Source organism: Stegodyphus dumicola, chromosome 7 (assembly GCF_044657685.1).
Source record: "Stegodyphus dumicola isolate Sdum_Otavi_A_Nest chromosome 7, ASM4465768v1".
In the NCBI taxonomy this organism is placed as follows: domain Eukaryota; kingdom Metazoa; phylum Arthropoda; class Arachnida; order Araneae; family Eresidae; genus Stegodyphus; species Stegodyphus dumicola.
The window spans coordinates 53,421,306-53,440,940 of NC_140774.1; the positions used below are offsets into that span (position 1 = coordinate 53,421,306).

The following is a 19,635-nucleotide window of genomic DNA, read 5'->3' on the forward strand; positions in this document are numbered from 1 at the left end:
ACAGTTTAAACGGGGAAGCAAAGCGAGGAGCTATTAGCAAGGTAGAAGTTACGAAAAGAGTGACGCAGTTTATTTCCGAGCGGTATTTATATGCAGAAAGTACTCTAAGCTATGATTGGTTAATTTGAGGTTGTTATATAATCATAAAAGATTCTCGAATTTGGGAGAACAGATGAATTTAGGGGGACAGCACCAAATTTAGAATGTTAATTTTGAGGTCGCCAATTATTTTTTAAAGGAGGTGTCGCATTTTATTATATCTTACACACACACACATACATATCTATCGCAATTTGTTAGTCGTAGTCATATACCTCCAATTACAGAAGTGTTTTAAATGGCGAAAATATTTATGTTTTGGCAATGTAAAATTAAAAATAATAATAATAATAATAACTTTGGACAAATTACGGAATTCAACTTTTAATGCGGTCTCCTGGTTCCTATATTTTGGAAAGTTTTATATTCGTTATGGAAAAATAAAAATACAAGAATTTTGACTCCCATATGTCAAAAACTGACCGGGATATTTAATTTCAAAATTTTCAAAAATTTTTCATTTTCAACTTGCCTCGAGGGATCGGATAATTAAGTAAAAATAATTCGAGGAAATAAGTTTAAATGAAGTGCAGTAAAAAGTGTGATTTAATAGACCATGTCAGGAAGTCACGTGGTGTCCACATCAGACTTTTTAATATGTAAAATTTTGTTTCATCTTTATCATCATTTTCATCTTACTATGGACTTTGCCCGGTACCAAAGCTGCTGACTTGGTACCGGGCAAACCACGTGACAGTCTACTTCCCTATGAATATGAAGATTTTAGTACTTTCGCCTCAGACGAAAGTAGAAAAATTTCTGAGACTTGTATATGCGTATTATTTTCCATTTTTACTGTACGATACTATGTCAAATCTACGATAATGTGTAAAAGATATGCCATTGCGAAAAGATATGCCAAAATTATTAGTTGCTATTATTGTTTATCCAACGAATACTTCATCTGTGGCCGATATATGACGTCACCCCTGATCAACTTCTTCACTACTGAATACTTTGCACTTTTATTACAAGTGCACAGGACTTTACCATTTTATGGAGTTTAACGAACTTTTACAGGGGATTTTAGGGGATTGATAAACATGTAGTGGTAAAGGCCTTCGGGTCGAATACCACTTAACGAATGATGATCTCCGATCTCCGATAATATGTAAAATGCATTTAAATTAAATTGAAGCATAAAATATAAACACACATAAATGTTTATATACAATATAATTCAAAAGCAGCATGTGCTGCATATAGAAATAAATATAAATAAACATTGCAGAACTTCTGTTGTATCAAAAACGTAAATATCATTTGGGACTTAGTATTTTCTCTGTCATACATTTCTACATTATTATAACATTGTGATTAGATTTTAAAAATTATAAAACAATTACAGCATGATTGTAGTTTCATTGATTCTTATAAAAATTTTATCGTTAAATAAGGTGATAGGTTTTGGTAAAAAGAATACTCAGTAATTAATAATATGATACAAGCAAAGAATTTTTATAAATAAAACTTTGCTGTCTGTTTCTTTAACAGCGACATTTACGGTTGCGAGAATAAATTTCTAGCAAGTATGATCAATTTCTTTATTTTAATTATTTAATTTTTTATTTTAATGTTTATTCACTACTGTGTTATAAATTTCTTATAGAGCAAGTTCTAGAACTTGCTCTATAAGAAAATTCAAATTCCAAAAATGCATGAATTATTTCACAAAACGTTTCGTAATTTAATAATGCAAAAACTATTTTTTTATTTTTCAACATATGCAATTTAGCTTTGCATATAAAAGCTATAAAAACTTTATTTTAGATTATGCAATAATCGTAGTGAATAAAATAATAATTAAATTTACATTTTTAATTTGTTGATGAATAAATATATTTTGAACAGCAATTTGAAACAATTTTTAAGAACATTCATTTGCCATTTTATTGTTTTAGTTAATACAAAGCAAATTAGGAGCACATTAATTCTTTATTTGAAAAGATAATGCGAACGATGATAAAATATTCGTTTTCTGGGGGGGGGGGAGAGAAAAAGAAAACACCGGATGGAAGAATTTTAGGAAATGCTGTTGCAAACTTACCATGTTAGAATCCCAACTGCACAAACAAACTTGTGCAAGATTTCCATACATTGGCACTACAAATCCATAGCAGTAATTATATATATTTATATAAAAATAATAAAATTTATAATTCAAGGCACTTCGATTTAATCGCACTTTCGCGCCTGCGTTCGAGCGGCGAAATGAAGCCTTTTCAACGAGCAGACGACATTCGCAACTCAGCTACAGACCTCTCTGCTCCACTTCCTCGCAGAGAGCGGAAATGCAGAATTACTCAGGACGTAGCGGGTTTTTTCGATGACATGAGAGCGGAAGTTAGAAACGCGTGCGATTCTCTACATTTTATTGTATTTTAGATGCGACTGTTTGACGCTGGCTACCGCCAAACTGTCTCAGGCGTTTACCTGCCGCAGTTCGCTGATGACGAATGTTAACACAGCCTTTCATTTTTATTTTTGCATATGCTGTCTCATTCCCCCTCCGCCTCATTTTGTTCTCCATTTCCAAAAAGTTGTGAGTCACTGAGTAGAATTTAGCAATCGGCTTTTCAACAGCCACGTAATGCCACAAGAAGATGATTGTGCAAGCAAGAGATACGGTGAAGGAAATTTTTGTAGTAATATGTATATGTAATTTGCACCTTGCATATTTGTAAGCATTTAAATTAGTTAACTAAACTCACAATGCAAATTATAATTTACATAATTTACAAATAGGATGCAAATATTGAGAGAGAGATTTATAAGTAACCGAGTTTATTTATTTCTTTATTATTTTTTAATAATAATGAATTGATTTAAACTCGAAGAATCTACTGTTCAAACTAAAACAAAATTACTGCCCACAAACATAAAAATTACAAAAAGTATTTGTAAGCTCTTTTCCCCAAAAAAGTCAAATATATATATTATAGAAACTTTTCAGCCCAAAAGGACGTTCGCCCGAATGAGTCTCGAAACGGGATTTTGCGTCGTCCACTACACACGGCGAATCATTTTTCAAAATGCTGCAACCAAATAATTTCTTTCTGCATTATCTTTAAAGAAATTAAATAATGAAGAATCTGCATGCATGCATGTACGTTCCTTACATTGTGAAAAACGACGGTACCTAGAGCCAATAAATTTTGAATAATGTTGTCCTCCACCCGATCATGTGCTCCTGGAAGCCTGAATTCCAAATTTCGAATTTTATATTTCATGTTTTGAAAAACTTTAATGAATTTTTTAACAAACTCAACGATATCAAAGCAAATAGTGGCAACACTGCACGGAATAAAATATTTTTATCTCCAGCTCGCGAGACTATCTGCCGAAAATTTCGAAGATAAGCTGCTTTTAAATATTTTGTGATTCTGCTGTTGAAATCAAGTTTATATCACGTAAGTGCGAAGAACGCAATATTTAATAAATAAAGTTAATACACAAAAAGTTAATAATAAAAAGGCACAAAAAAAGTTTGCATGCTATCTTACTAAGACAACTGAGCATTGATATGCTGAGAAAAGACTGAAAAAAAAAAAAGTATGCAAACACTTAATACTGCATCGGAAATTCAAAACGTATGCTGTTATGCTGCTTTTAAAATGTTTGCAATTTTGCTATTACTTATATGGCGAAGAAAATGTGCTTAATAACAAAGCCAGCAGGAGTAAGTGCAACAGCACATTAGTTAATAGCGAGCTCATCAAGAGTGTAAAAAATCTTAAGAAATTCTTTTGGGCGATCGTTAAAAATCCGAACTCTTTCAGACTATTTTTAAAATTTAAATCTTAAATTATTTTTAAACAAAATTAAATTTTTATTTAGCAACTATGACTCGGCATGTAGCAAAAATGTGCATCATAACGTTCAATTAAATTCCCTTAAAACGCATTATTGTCACTATATTTTCTCAAAAACATGTGACTTTATGCTTTATCTTTCTTTTTACTTGGACAGAAGATACAAAGATTTGGACATCTCATGTGTTTATTACGTGTGAATTCGAATTAGTGCTTTTTTATTGTGCTTTTTATTAAGAAAATCTTCTACGAAAGCATTCACCTCTAAACAGAATTTGTAGCTTTTCTCACCGTATTTAAATAATCTAACTTAACCCAATCTGTTTATGTCAATTTTACAGATAGAATTAATAGTAGAACAATTTCATGTTGGAATTTAGAAAGTGGTATATTGCAAATCGCTGGGGGAAAATTATCTAAAATAAGCTACTTTGAAAATGGACTCACATTATTACAATTTTATAAAAACATATTGATAGAGATAACAGAAAAATTTGTAGACAATTTTAAAAACCTGATCCTCTGTTATAAATAAATTCGCCACAAAATTCTATCCAGCATCAGAGAAAAGAATCTTTCCCTCTGGAATATAATGACTTATCCTGTAGCTCCTTCTGCAGCAAAAACTGCTAATAATTAAAGAGAAATTTAAACGAATTGAATCCAATTATTCTCATATACGTTATTTCTATACTATCACTTCTGTAATTCTTTGGTATTCTGTTGATGTTCTAAAATAATACGCATATAGAAACCCCACGATTTAGTCACATATGATCAAAAATATTTTGGTAGAAAAAAATTATTTATTCCTTTTTAATGCATTCAAAGAACACCGTAATTAGAAAGATTTTTATTGTGAAATTTATTTTATTATTTTTAATCTATAAAATGGGGGAAAGTTATATAAAAAAAGAAATCACTACATCTGAACACAGAAAACTGTTTCTTTCTAATTTGGAAATACATTCAATTCATTTAAATTTTGATTTGATTTAGAAATTCGATCTCACCGTCCATTAAAGTAACGGGGCTGCCAGCAATAAAAGATTAAATCTTTCGATTTAAAAATCCATCATTCATATTAATTGCATAACTATAAAATATCAAATGATGTTTGAAAAACTTCAAAATTCTCTATTTTATGTTACAAATTCAAAAAAAAAAATTTATGACTACAAATAAACATATCTGGTGTTCTCAATCGTTAGCGAGTAGTTCGCTCACAGAAGGAATATTGGAATAATTATCAATACTAGTATGTATTTATGTTCTTATAAATATTTATTTTGGTTTATTTGTTTATAGCAAAGCACTTGAGGGCTACCTGCCTATAGGGAGGGATGCCTTCTTGGAAAACTTTCTAAGGGAAACACGTTACACATGCGGAAAACGCCATGCAGCCAGCAATTCGCGGGATGCGATCCTCGGAACGAACGACTAGTGTTCAGCGATTTTACCGCTCGGCCAGTGATGGGCCTCCTAGAAATATTAGTCACTTTTAGAAGATGTCAACTAAGGCAGATAGTCCGCAGTAGAGGGCGCATTATGTATAACGTAAGAAACATTTTTTATTAATCATAAAATGGTGAAAATGTTTATCATCAGTTAAATATATTATAAATCATACGAATTAGATGTAATACGGTATATTTGATTTGAGTAATACATTTAATTCTTATGATTTATAATTAGAGAAATTAAAAAAGTAAATATGTAAAATTAGGTCCCTTCCTTCCAAAAACATTTTTTGGATTCATTCATTTTCATCTTTTTCAGCAACAAAAATTTATAATCTTGACGATTAAATAAATAGCCAGAAAATACGAAAAAGATTAATGAAGTGAAAAATGTCACCATCTATCAAGCCCCAAAAAAATCAAACTGGAAAAGTCAAAATAAGGAAATTAGAATTAATGTCATTAAAAAAAGTGTTGATTCCTGTAAATGTGAAAACCTTCAGGGATACTGAATTCGAAAATAACTGAAATATTATTGAAAATTTATTACTGGGGGCATTAGGAACCACCTTAGCGGATACTTACCAGAATTTTTGGAATGTTACTTATAGTTATTTACGTTGCATATGCACAGTTAATGTAAGTAAAATGCATAGTTACTTACGTTACTATGTGTTTTATCATCTATTTGCTTTGATAAGTGTTACCATTATATGAAACATTGCACTGCCTCTGTCAATCCATAGGTCCCGCTGACCAGCTGCATATAACATTATCGCTGTTGTACAGGTTATTTTCCTTTCAGGATTTCTCAATAAAATTTCTTTAAAATCTTCCCATTTTAGCTTTTCTATTCAGGATCAACGTTAAATAAAAAAATTTAAAAAAAAAAAAAAATCTGATGTTGATACCAAATGACTTCCTTGTACGGCCTATTAAATTATGCAAATTTTTTGCTTCATTTCATTTAAACGTAATTCTCCTAAATATTTCTTTCGCAATCAAATCAATTCTCACTTCGCGGCGAGGGAAAAATACATAAAAACTCAAAACATCTTCATTAAAAATTGTAAAATAAAGAAAAACCTAAAACACCTTAGAAAACAAAAGTTAAAAACCATTAAAAAAACAATTTCTACAATTAAAATTATAAATTAATTAAAATTGGGCAGAAAGACAGATTTTTCGGTGCACAAAACTGAAAGTTTACTTTGAGCTTCTCTCGGTAAAAAGACACTGAAGCTGGTGCAGAAACTGAATTCACTATTCTACTAAGTTTCAAATATAAACAACTGGCGGCGGCGTTATGCTTAGTGGCAACTTTTAAACTGTTGATAATTCTACAACTATTAACAGAGTGGGTATATATATATATATATATATATATATATATGATATGTTTAAAAACCTTTGGTGCGGCCGATTGCAACCAAAAAGGGAGGTGCACATCTACATGTTATAGCATATACAAAATTTCAACATTCTGAGGCTACTCGTTTTTTGAGTTATGTGATATACAGTACGCATGTATGTATCTGTATGTACGTGCAGAAGTCATGAAAAAAATCTCTTCTGAGTCCATTTTAAATCCTTTTCACAATCCGTTTTGGGTAAAACAGTCCTTTATTCTGTCGGTACGTACAGGTGTCATGAAAAAGCATCGTTCAAATGGAATTCAGAGCGGTCAAAATGAATATTTTCATTGAAATATGACACCCGAAATTTTCCGCCATCACAATATTTCCATTCAGTTCATACAAGGAAGTAAAAATATGACCGAAATTCACGTGCCTGTGGAACATGTTTTAAATAATACCTCAATAGCATTCTGCCGTACTTCTGTAAACTTCAGATTCCTGCAGCAATTTGGTACAGCATTAATATCACTGTATGATGACATATATAGTACAGTAAGCATGTTTTTTATTTTTTAAAACTTGATTGAAATTTAGTGTTGTTGTTAGCTTGAGATATGAGCATGTCGATTTGTAAAGCATAATAACATGTAAATTTCTTGAGAAGACTTGAAAACGAAAATTAAGAATGTTTGAGGACTGAGTTCACGTTAAGACTAAGTTTAAAATGAAATATTCCGAAGATTCTCAAAAATCATTTAAGTGATGCTGCTACCATAGGTTTTAATAAAACAGATTCATTATTTTAATGATATTTTTTAATGTATGTTTCATCTTGAAAGAAAATGTTCAGCGGTGTACGGAGGAGAGATAAGGTTTTTTACAACCATCTAACAAACAGAGTTACTATATCTATTTTAAACAAAGTTACTACTATTCAAATACAGAATGTGTCCTTTTTTGGGGTTGAAATAGGTATTCTTCATCCACCTTAAAAACCTATCTTTTTTCGTTTCCTTGTTTAACACACAATTTATTCCGGATTACTTGAAATATGGGAATTTAATTTTGAGTTTTTGATTCTAAAGTAAACAATGAGCGTTTTTTCTCACTGATAGAAATTTTTTTAAAGAGATTTAATGTAAAATGTATGAAGTCAGTTTTGTAGGCACATAATATAATTTTAAAGTATTCAGTACTTTAAAATTTTAAGGGTAACTATTTAAAACAATTAGTCATTCATGTGAAAGAGAGGCTGAAAATGCCTGATTTTTTTATTTTCTGGTTAAAAATATTTGTAAAAGGAAAGAAAAGTCCTGAAATGGCCCGATTTTTGCTGTCATCTCCAGGAAGCCTGAAGTGGGACATTAGGATCCTTTAATGATGATTGAGGCATCGCACAGTATCAATGAACTACGACCTACCTCAACAAGTATACTGTAAACATGTCTAAAGGTCGTGATGACCAGCTGCTTTGACGGGTAAGGATACTCTTCTGTTTAATTTAATTCTAAAAATCTGTTTAAATTTGCTTCATAATTTCCATTGGTGATGGGTGACCATTTGCGCTGATAGATACCAGTGTCCTAAGGTTTCTATTCTTAACCAGATGACTAAATTTTTTACATCATCTAACAATGGTCACTTACTGTTTGTCTGCCAGTCATAATCAATTTGTACTGCCCTTCGGTTGACTTTCATTTTCTGTACTGCGTCACCTTCTCACCGAGGGTTGTCAGTTCGTAGCTGGCCAAGGCTTTTTTTTTCACCTTCAGTTTAACTTTATTTAAAAAAATTTATCTCTTTGATATAATTATTATAAATGTATATAATTTATTATGTAGTTTAACAAAGCTAACTGCTAGCTCCGGTCCATATGCGGCCCAGCGGCAAGATTAATAAATCTACAGTGTTAATGCCATTCTTACCCGCCACAATACAAGACACTGAGCAACAAATTTGTTGCAGCAATACATTCCTTAAATTTTGCGTAGTACTTATACGGCACGAAACTGGTTATCATTTACAGACACGTCGACTTAATAGATATACACATGGTGTATATAACGTCTGATATTTAATTAACTGATTTTTTTAATATTTCTTGTATTATTTTAATTTTTAAAGATGATCCTAACCGTCTGGGCTATGTGCCTAGTATAGAATCGTTTTTCGTTCTATTAAAGTAATTTGAGAGGTTGTAAAGTAATTAGGATATTTTTTTAAAACATGTGAAGAGATAAAAGAGCAAATGCCATCGCTGGGACTCGAACCACGGACATCAGGAATACGCGCCGAGCGTGCTGACTATTACACCGCAAAGGCAGGCTAAAATGGCGGGGAAAACACCTTATATACTCCCCTTTTTAAAGAGCGACTGGGGATTAGAAGACCCAATCACCGAATCCTGGTGGTGGAGAATCATTATCCAACACCTCTTTTAAGTTCTTGCGGCACAGTAGAAACATTAGGTTATTTCGAAGCAGGAAACGAGCAGAAAACGAAGAAATGAGCTTTGCCCTCGCCGGGACTCGAACCACGGACCTCTCGAATACGTACCGAGTGCCACCACGAAGGCATGCTAAGAAAGCGGGAGAAATACGTTATAAGGTAATAAAAAGTTTTTATGCCAAATGAGCAACGAGAGTGAACTTCAAAATCAAAACTCAAACTAATTATTTTTAGCATCATATCAAAAGAAAGCAATAGACAAAGGAAAATAACTGAAGAAAATAGGCGAAAAATTAAAAATTTACAGCGTTTTACAATCTTTTCAAAGCTGCCAGCTTGTTTTCTGAGTACTTTCTAATGCCCATCTTATTTTTCAAAAGGGGGGGGGGGTAGAATATGCCCACATTTTACAAAAAAATGTGGAAAGTAATTTAAGGCTGCTGCTTGTTCAATGGAGTAATAGTAAAAAAATCAAGTTTGAATTCATAGTTAGTTTATTTATCACACAAAAAAGCAAAATACGGATCATTATCACATAACAACTTAATATCCAGAGACAAACAAACTTTTGCATTCTGAGATAATAATTTTATTATCAAAGTCGTCCAAAACATAAACGTTTGTAAAGTTTTAGATCTAAATCTACATAAAACCGAAATACAGTAGACACCGCTTAATATGATGCGTTAATGCCATTATTCGACTGTTGTTATCAAATTTTGGAAATTTTGGAAGTCTTGCTCATTTTTATACGTGGGAAACATGTAGAATACATCTCTTACTGAGATCAAAAGTTCGATTACTATAATAAAAATATTACAGGACAAATTTTTTAAACTGAAGTAAAGTCGCTAAGTAAGCTCAAAATAGATCATAAAATTTCTAAGTGATACAGAAATGTCGCCAAGTGAGAAATTAAGTAGCCAAACAGCTTAGTTTCGATTTTAGTTGGTTTGGTTTGGTTTATTTAATTACGGCAAAGCACACTAGGGCTATCTGCCTAAGGGGAGGGATGCCTTCGTGGAGGACTTTCTTAGGTAAACTGGCTCGTATACACGTTACACATGGGAAAAACCACGAAAACGCCCATGCAGCCAGCCCGTTTGCGGGATTCGAACCTCGGACCGAACTACCAGTGTCCAGCGACTTTACCGCTCGGCCGCTGGTGGGCCAGTTTCGATTTTAGAGAACAGTTTAAAATTTAGGGGGAGGGGGGAACCACCTTAGATCGTGGTAGGTTTTTAATAACTAATAAGGTATTTCTCCCGCCTTCTTAGCATGCCTTCGTAGTTTAGTAGGTTGTAGGATTCTCCACTGTGTAATTCTAAGTTAAAGTGAAGAATCTTAAGAACTAGTAAGCGAATAATCGCTTGAGTTCGTGAGACAATAAGTAAATTTGGCCATTTTTGGCATTTAAATAAAAAGTGTCTTCCCGTATTCTCTCAACTAAATACCGCTCTTCAAACCTGGGTTCGAACTTTACAACCTTGTTTTCGGGTGCGGATGATAATGAGTGTTTCAACTTAAGTACTTTCTGCCCCACTTTATATTCCATTTCCCTCGTAATATATTTTCTCGTAATATATTTTCTGTTTCTGCCTTGCTACATCACAGTTCTTAATTGCTTCATTGATAATTCTCTGTATGTCTTTTAACTTGAATTCTTCTTGTCTTTGATGTACAGCTTATCCAAAGGCGTCACAATTTTTCTTCCTAAAAGTAACTCCGCGGGGGTCTTCTGCGTAGTATCGTGCTATTCTGTTCTCAAGGCAAAACCTAACTCATTGACACAGCTGTCCCAGCTGTTATGGTAATTCTTAACGTATTCCCTGATAATTTTTACAATATTTTTATTTACGCGTTCTGCAGTATTCCATTGTGGTCAATATGGTACCGTTTTTAGATGACGTATGCCAAGTTCTGAGCACGAATTTTTAAATATACCGCTAACAAACTGTTTTCCATTATCTGATATTATTTTTAATGGGGCTCCATATTTTAAAATATACTTATTTAAAAAACGAATCTGTGACTATTTTAGCTAAAGCTCGTTTGAGAGGGACTATTTCTACCCATTTTGAAAAATGATCCACAATTGTTAACAAATATCTATTTTTATTTATTTTTGTTCTAGAGTAGAGTCCGAGCAAATCAATGCCAACCATTTCATTTGGGAAAGTGGTCTTTATGTTTTTTAAAGGCTCAGCCGGGCTGTAATTAACATCATTTATTAATTGGCACAAATGGCACGACTTAACATAATGACTTGATAATGCAGACTTGAAGTTTTCCCAATTGTAAGATTCCGAACCTGGGCTCCCCAACAAAAACTTTCCAATTCCTTTGTACCAACTGAGGGCTTGACCTCTTAGGTTTGTATTAGCGATGGTAACTTTTTGCAGCTGGTTTACTGGGTATAAAGTAAAATGCAGGTCCAGTCGCTCCAGAAAGGTCATCACTGAGCCTTTGCCATTAAATGTTGCGGCTAGCTTCATAGATGAACGTTTCGTTTCCACGATGAAACGATGAATTCTTCCATTGGATTCGTGGCCGTCTAAGGGACCTGAAAGGTCGGAGGGGTCAACGTGAACTTCCCGCTCTCTAACGACATGGTCCGTTGAAAACTTTTCGAGCGCCAAATGTAAGATTGTCTACTGTGTGCTTTAAGTTATAGTTGAATGTGAAGAATCTTAAGATCTAAGTTAGCGAATAAAGGCTTGAGTTCGTGACACAGCAATTAAAACTTGGAAAGGATTAAAAGACCCTTTATTATTCAAATAAGATTTAACAGAACTCCATCTTGGAGTTTTAAAATAAAGCCGACACTCGGGCTTGAACTTAGGAAACTAATAATTAAAATTTAACTAATCTTAACTAAAAAGATATAGCCGAAGCTATCAAGATTCTAGCGGAGTTGGCTCCTTAATGCTAATTGACTGCGAAACTATTAAGGGCCTAAAGTATGGCCGAGCGTAATAATAGCTTAAGAGAGAGTAGCCTAAAAAGGCGGATGCGTGCTAACCAGAATCTCTGGTTCTCTCTAAAGCCGTTATCACATTAGCTGTTTGTTGCCGGGACAAAACGTTTGTAGCAACAGTTCTGAGAAACGGCCTTTGGTGAAATAGGGTTACCATCTTCACTTGGCAAACAGGCTGAAAGCCAAACAAGAATCAGTTATCGCTCAGATTGGCGAAAGTGACGTTTCCTTTCAAGTGACATTCGCTTCTTCGTGTTGTTTTGAATCGCTCACACGCTTTTCGTTTTAAACTTTATTGTTAGTAATGGAAGATAATAGAAAGGTGATTGCTATCAAGTTAATCACTTTGATCTCCACTCTGGCACTTCATGTAACAGATAAACACACTTCTGGTTATAGCAATCAATTACATCGGTAATAGCCAAATTCTGTATACACTCTAAGAATAGTTTAAAAACATGTGCTGGATAAGTCTATTTATCACACATCGCTTATGTGTATTTTCTGTTGTCTGCATTTCAATGAAAATTTGATGGCTCACTGGAAAATGTGTGACCTGGTGAAAGCATTTTCTGACTAACTTTATGGCTCATAATTACCGTTCTGTCCATTCAAATGACAAAAATCTATATGGCTGATATTTACCTCCTCACAGCCAGCAGATACTATTCAGCAAAATGAAGATCAAATAAAGCATATGAATACATGAGCAATCAAACATGTGCGAGTTGTTTACTGTCCCATAGAACACTCGGTAATATACCTAAAACACATTAATTATACCAACTCTAGAAATTAGGTGTTCACATCATGAGTTTGTTTTATAGTTTGATTTATTGAGATTACAGCAAAGCACACTAGGGCTATCTGCCTAAGGGAAAGGATGCCTTCGGGAAGGACTTTCTAAGGGAAACTGGCTCGTCTACACGTTACACATGGGGAAAACCACGAAAGCGTCCATGTCGCCAGCCCGTTCGCGGGATTCGAACCTCGGACCGAACTACCAGTGTTCAGCGACTTTACCGCTCGGCCGCTGGTGGGCTCAGTTGGTTTTATGTGATTACCGCAAAGCCTCGAGGGATAACATCAGGAGCGATCCCTTTGTAGAAGATTTTTTAAAACTGGCTCTTATACCAGTTACAAATATGGCAAACCAAGGAAACGTCATGTAGACAGCCCGTTCGCGGCATTCTAACCTGAAAAAGAATTACCAGTGTTCAACGACGCTTCGGCCACTAGTAGGCCCGTGCACTTAATTGGAAAGTGCAATTCATTATGTAAACAGACATGAAGGTGATAATCAGTTGAGCGCTGTTTTAAGTAATCAAATGTTATAAATGCACAGCTGTTACATTTCTTATTATTTATTAGTCATGTTTTTATTACGTAGATCATACGTATGATATAATTATGAATTAACCCAATAACAAAATGTGTACACTCTTTAGTACTCAAATACTCATCAATTATTTTTCAACTGATTATTACCTACCCATAATAATTTGCAAAGAACTGATAACTATAGTTGCTGCCAATTACATAATCGTTATCTGAATTAAAAGTAACTTTAAATAAACTTCTTGGCAATGTTCATTTTTGTATTCATACATACATATATATATACACATCTAATAAGTCATATATTTACATACAGATAGAGAGATGCGATGTTTTAGAAGTTGTTAATATATATTTATTAGTATTAATGTAATGAATAAGATTTATATTAATGAATGTATATACAAATGTTTTTCATCATGCATAATAATAAATCCATAAATTTTCAATGTTTCAATATGTAGCATTTCAAATAAAAGTATAGTTTCTAACGTATTTATAATTCAAAAAGTATTTCATTAATAACATGAAAATAATAGACAAATTTAATGAGTATTCTCATTATTACATAAGCTATGCTTTTCTTTTTTATGCATCTTTTATGCTGTTTAAAATGAGTCACTGATTATGCAGTTAACAATTTAAAAGATAAGTAATTAGGAGAAAAGCCGCGCATATACGAAAGGATTTTAAAAAATTATTCAACTTAAATTTAAGAAATAAAATTCTATTATATAACAGTGTTATAATACACGATCAGCACGAAATACGACAAATTTGGCGAACTTTTGGCTACGAACAATTTGTAAACAAATCCGAAATGCAAGAACGTCGTAAAATAATGTCAACTCTGAAATTTCCACGATTATATATTTAATGAATATATACACATTTAAAAAATGACTCAGGCAGTTGTATTACAACAAGACAGCAATAATTAAATCGGCCTCTATTTCCACCGTCCATCACTTCACAGTGAGAGCCATCGCCATATTGAAAGTTACCCGTGATCCTTCAGAAGCTGACCTTTCCTCTGATTGGTTGAACGTTCGAGGAACACGTCTCCAGCCGGAACATTTTGGGAAAAGTTTTAAAATGTTGCTCGTAGCCGGGACACGTTCCTCCTAGCTAGACGAAACATTTCTCGGAAGCCTGCCGCTTAAAGCCGTGCTGCTAGAATCTCGTTTCTCGGAATTGTCCCGGGTAAGCGCGCGCGTCTATAGATGTGATAACAGCATAAGATAGTAGAACTTCGCAGTTAAATACCGCTCTTCCTCAATTAGCATTCAAAGGTGATTCTAAAACTACGTTCTGGCCGGAAGTGAAGCTGAAATTAAGAAGCGGTAGGAAAGGAAGTTTAACTCAAAATTTAATTGTTAATAAAATTAACATAATCCTTACAAGGTTTTCTATCATCATTCAGAGAGGACGATGGAAATGGGCTTGATTTGCTACCCATTTTTACAGCCCTTCCTTGAATCTGTTACACCAAACCTTGGTTCTTGACTATCAAAGGGTATCTTTTCCAAACTGGGTCCGGTCATAGCCTAATATTTAAAAAGGAAAATAGATGCTATAAATACCATATGTTTTCAATAAATTTATTATCGAGTTTCAAATTGCTTAATCTCAAGAGGATGGGATGAAATTTCAGTATGTAGTTTTCCGATAAAGGACGAAAAATACTAGATGATCCTGTTTGAATGCGCAACATATTTCGGATTTAACGACAACCTCTTTAAAGAGGAAACCTTTAAAAGGATTTATTTCTGAATCCTACGTGAAATTTTTTTGAAAAGCCGTTGTTTGACCTTAGAACCTCCTAGGAAATGAAATCGCATAAAAAAAAATAATATGTGGCAGTTTCTAGAATAAATTGTATTGTTGAGTTAAATTTGGATGGAAAATTTGGACTTTTGCAATTTCTGTGATATTTTGAGATACTTTTATTTTTTTAATTTTGAAGACTTTTTACGCTCATGTTCAATCATTTGAATCTTCTCTTTTTGTAAACAATGAAAAATTTAATTACGATTTGATATTTTGCTTTTATGAGACAATGTGAGCCTTCTGTTACAATTTTCATAGCTTACCATTGAGTCAAATATTCGTCATTTTAGATGATTTCTATAGAGAATTCGTGTCATCCACTAAAAGAATGATTCGTATCAGAAATTTTGCGTCTCTAATCCATTTACATTTCGTGCTTGGAAAATGAACAGTGTAATTAAATCATTTATAAAATATATTTGCATACGTGTTTATTTTCTTGTTAGGTGGTGGTGCCATCTATTGTTTAAAAGTTTAAATATAAGTATTTTTCCATGGCTATCGTTGTGTAATGACTCGATTATGGAGAAATACAGTATATTTTCCGTTTCTCATTGATCAGATAACGCCACCACTGAAGCCTATCCTGAAAACTGGAAATTTAAACTTAAAAAAATGTCATTTTCAATACGTTTATTGAAATGAAAAATCTGCTGTCTTCTAATGAAAGATTTTGAAACATCATAATCAAGTTGTTCTATATTGCTAGAGGCTTTTTTTTAGGTATTTCTCTGATATGCTTTCTGCAACATTGTCCTGATAGTACCAAAAAACAATATTTTACCCTTTTCAAATGTGTCTTTCTTTTGTATGGGATATTTTTTTAATTATTACGGACTTCATTTTGTTTGCTTAATTAAATATGGCAAAGCATTAGAGAACTTAATATGGCTCTGTCTGGAGGATGCTTTTGTTGAGAATTCACTGACGAAAAGTAGGTTATATATATATATATATATTGTTGCGTGCGTACGGGTTCGTTATGAAATGAATGCACAAGTCCGATGAAAAATGAACAAAAATTTATTATTATCACAACAAAAATGCTTATTTTCTCAAATTATCTTGCAGTATTACAATATCTCACAGTAGTATCTTTTAACTACTCAAATGTCCAATAGAACGTAATTCAAAACAGCTAAAGAACGCTAATCTGCGAATTCGCTACAATCAACAAGAGCAGTTTTCTAAACAACAACAAACTAAGCAACTACTACGAACTGAGATGTTTTCCTCCTTTTATAAGATTTTAAAAATCACGCGCTAGAATTTTCCAGTACTTTCTCGAAATCAAAAAGAGATATTTATTTATTTAATGCACGCGCTCTTGTATTTTCAATTTTCCGGCTTAGCTTTCTTTTAATATTCGTCACGCGCTGCACTGCGCGAGAAATAAAACCATTTAATTTATAATTGAACTAACATTAGCTGTTTAAATACCAAATTCGTAACACTGCCCCCTTCCCAAGGACTGCACGTCCCGGGCAGTACAATCCCTGGACAGGAAGCCAAACTTACAACTGTGGCGTAAATGCATTAATAAGCATTACAATAATAAACAACATGAAAAATAAATGCAATAGATAACTTAAACAAATGCTATCAAATACAAATCAAATACTAAATACAAATCAAATCAAATACTAAATACAAATCAAATCAAATACACATTTAAAAACAAAAAGGACCATGGTCTTACACTATTTACAATTATTTACATTATGTACTATGGCCATAGTAATGAGCTAACCTGTCGTAATGAACGACTTTAGGTTTAGATTTCGAAGACTTACGAATCCGAACCACGACGTCATTCAGCCTGTTTAGGACTGTGTACGGGCCATCCCAAGGTGACTGTAATTTCGGACAGAGTCCTTTCCGTCGAGTCGGATTCCACAACCACACCTTATCTCCTTCGTGGAATTGATGTTCAGTAGCTCTTGTGTCGTATCGGGTCTTCATCTTCTCCGTCGCCAAGTTGACTCGCTCTCGTGCAAAGTTGTGCATCACTTCAAACCGGGCCTGGAGATCTTGAATGTATTGCTCAGACGATGAAGGAGCATCCGGAGGGCGACCAAACAATAGATCACAAGGCAGACCAAGATCACGACCGAAGAGCATTTGTGATGGAGAATAGCCGGTAGTCTCGTGGACAGCACTGCGGTAAGCCAGTAAAAAGAGTAATAATTTCTTGTCCCAGTCCTGTTGGTTTCTGGAAACCACTAATGAGAGGTTATTAAGGATGGTTCGATTGAACCTCTCTACCATGCCGTCCGACTGGGGATGCAATGGCGTCGTTTGAGTTTTGTCAATGCCGAGTAGTTTGCATAGTTCTTTGATTACTGCCGAGGCAAAATTCCTTCCCTGATCAGAATGTAACTGAAGAGGCACTCCGAACCTGGAAATCCAGTGCTGTATCATTACCTCAGCTACTGTGACAGCCTCTTGATCAGGAACAGGGTACGCTTCAGGCCACTTGGTGAAGTAATCAATGACAACGAGTATGTATTTGTTGCCATCAGCAATTCCTGGCAGAGGTCCTAAGATCTCAAAGGCGATACGTTCAAAAGGCGCCCCTACGTTGTAACGTTGCAGCTTGCCTCGGCTGCGTCTCTTCGGTCCTTTCCGACCTGCACAGGCATCGCAGGATCGGCACCACTTTTGCACGTCATTCTTTGCACTATTCCAGTAAAAGCGCTCACGAACTCTCTGTAAGGTCTTCATTATTCCAAAGTGACCTCCCGTAGGGCTGTTATGTAGTTCTTTAAGGACATCAGGAATCCGGGATCTTGGAAGTATCAGCTGCCATCGGAACGTCTTCCCATCATCCGATTCGAATTTCCGGTATAAGACGCCGTTTCGAATGTGAAGTGAATCCCAGAGTGCCCAATACTGTTTGGTTGTAGGACTACAGATAGAAATGTCCTGCCAGGTAGGTTTTCTGGTTGATGACTCCATTAAATCAATTATGGGTTTAATGTCGCGGTCTTCCAGCTGGTCTTTCCTGACTTCATCATCACTCCACGGTTCTCGATCAGCCGATGTTGATGTTGTAATTTGTCTTGCGACCGGAGTCAGCAGCTCGTATTTCGCTTCCACCCTGGAACAATATCGGCAGCTTTCTTGGCAAGGTCTTCTAGACAGGGCGTCGGCGTTTCCGTGTGATGATCTCTTACGATGACGGATAGTGATGTCATATTCTTGGAGTCTCTGTATCCACCTGGCTATTTGACCCTCAGGATTCTTGAAATTTAAAAGCCAGGTCAATGATGCATGATCAGTGCGGAGCAGGAATTTTCTGCCGTATAGATAGTGATGGAACTGTTCTACAGCTTTGACTATGGCGAGCAACTCTTTCCTGGTGACACAATAATTCCTCTCCGGTTTAGACAGGCACTTGCTCCAGTACGCCACTACACGTTCTTGGCCGTCTATTTCTTGGGACAAAACAGCACCGACACTTTCATTGCTCGCGTCGGTGTCGAGAATAAATGGTCGGTCGAGCTGAGGATACGTCAGGATTGGAGCAGATGTTAAAGCCTCCTTTAAGTTGTTAAATGCATCCTCGCATTCTTTTGTCCACAAGAATCTTTGCTTGCTCTCTGTTAGCTTGTGAAGGGGTCTTGCGATGGAAGAAAAGTCCTTCATGAATCTCCTATAGTAGGTGCAAAGCCCTAGGAAGCTTCTCAGCTGTTGGACATTTTCGGGACGTTTCCAAGATTTAACCGCTGATACCTTTTCAGGATCCGTGCGTACACCTTCTGCAGAGATGACATGTCCCAGGTAAGTCACTTCCTTTCGGAACAATTTGCATTTAGCGGGACTCAGCTTCAGATTGGCTTCTTTCAGTTTCTGAAGCACCTTCCTAAGATTTTCTAAATGTTCTTCAAAACTCTTTCCGACGATGATGATGTCGTCCAGGTATATCAGGCAGGCTTCGTAGGAAAGGCCTTTCAAAACAGTCTCCATAAGACGTTCGAATGTTGCCGGCGCATTACACAGTCCAAACGGCATCACCTTGAATTGCCAAAGCCCTTGTCCCGTAGTAAATGCCGTCTTTTCTCGGTCTTCAGGCTGTATTTCTACCTGCCAATACCCACTCTTTAAATCAAGTGTTGAGAACCACTTGCTTCCAGAGAGAGTGTCTAGAATGTCGTCAATTCTAGGAAGAGAGTAACTGTCTTTCTTCGTAACCTCATTCAACCGGCGATAGTCGACGCAAAATCTTGTTGAGCCGTCTTTCTTTCTGACTAGGACGATGGGAGATGCCCATGGACTTACTGAAGGCTCGATGACATCGCCTTCTTCCATAT

General features: G+C 34.9%; 1 protein-coding gene across 2 annotated transcripts in view; it reads right to left on the bottom strand.

Moving 5' to 3' along the window:
• Nucleotides 1–2,534, bottom strand: part of LOC118196732 (uncharacterized) — a 154,578-nt gene extending 152,044 nt beyond the window's left edge. The window contains exon 1 of one of the 2 annotated variants that reach the window (XM_085820212.1): nt 2,147–2,534. In XM_085820212.1, coding sequence (XP_085676338.1) covers nt 2,147–2,197 — 51 coding nt within the window. In that variant the 5' untranslated portion in view covers nt 2,198–2,534. The remainder of the gene's footprint in view (nt 1–2,146) is intronic. The other variant, XM_085820211.1, reaches the window with a different exon arrangement.
• Between the last annotated feature and the right edge of the window lie 17,101 nt (nt 2,535–19,635).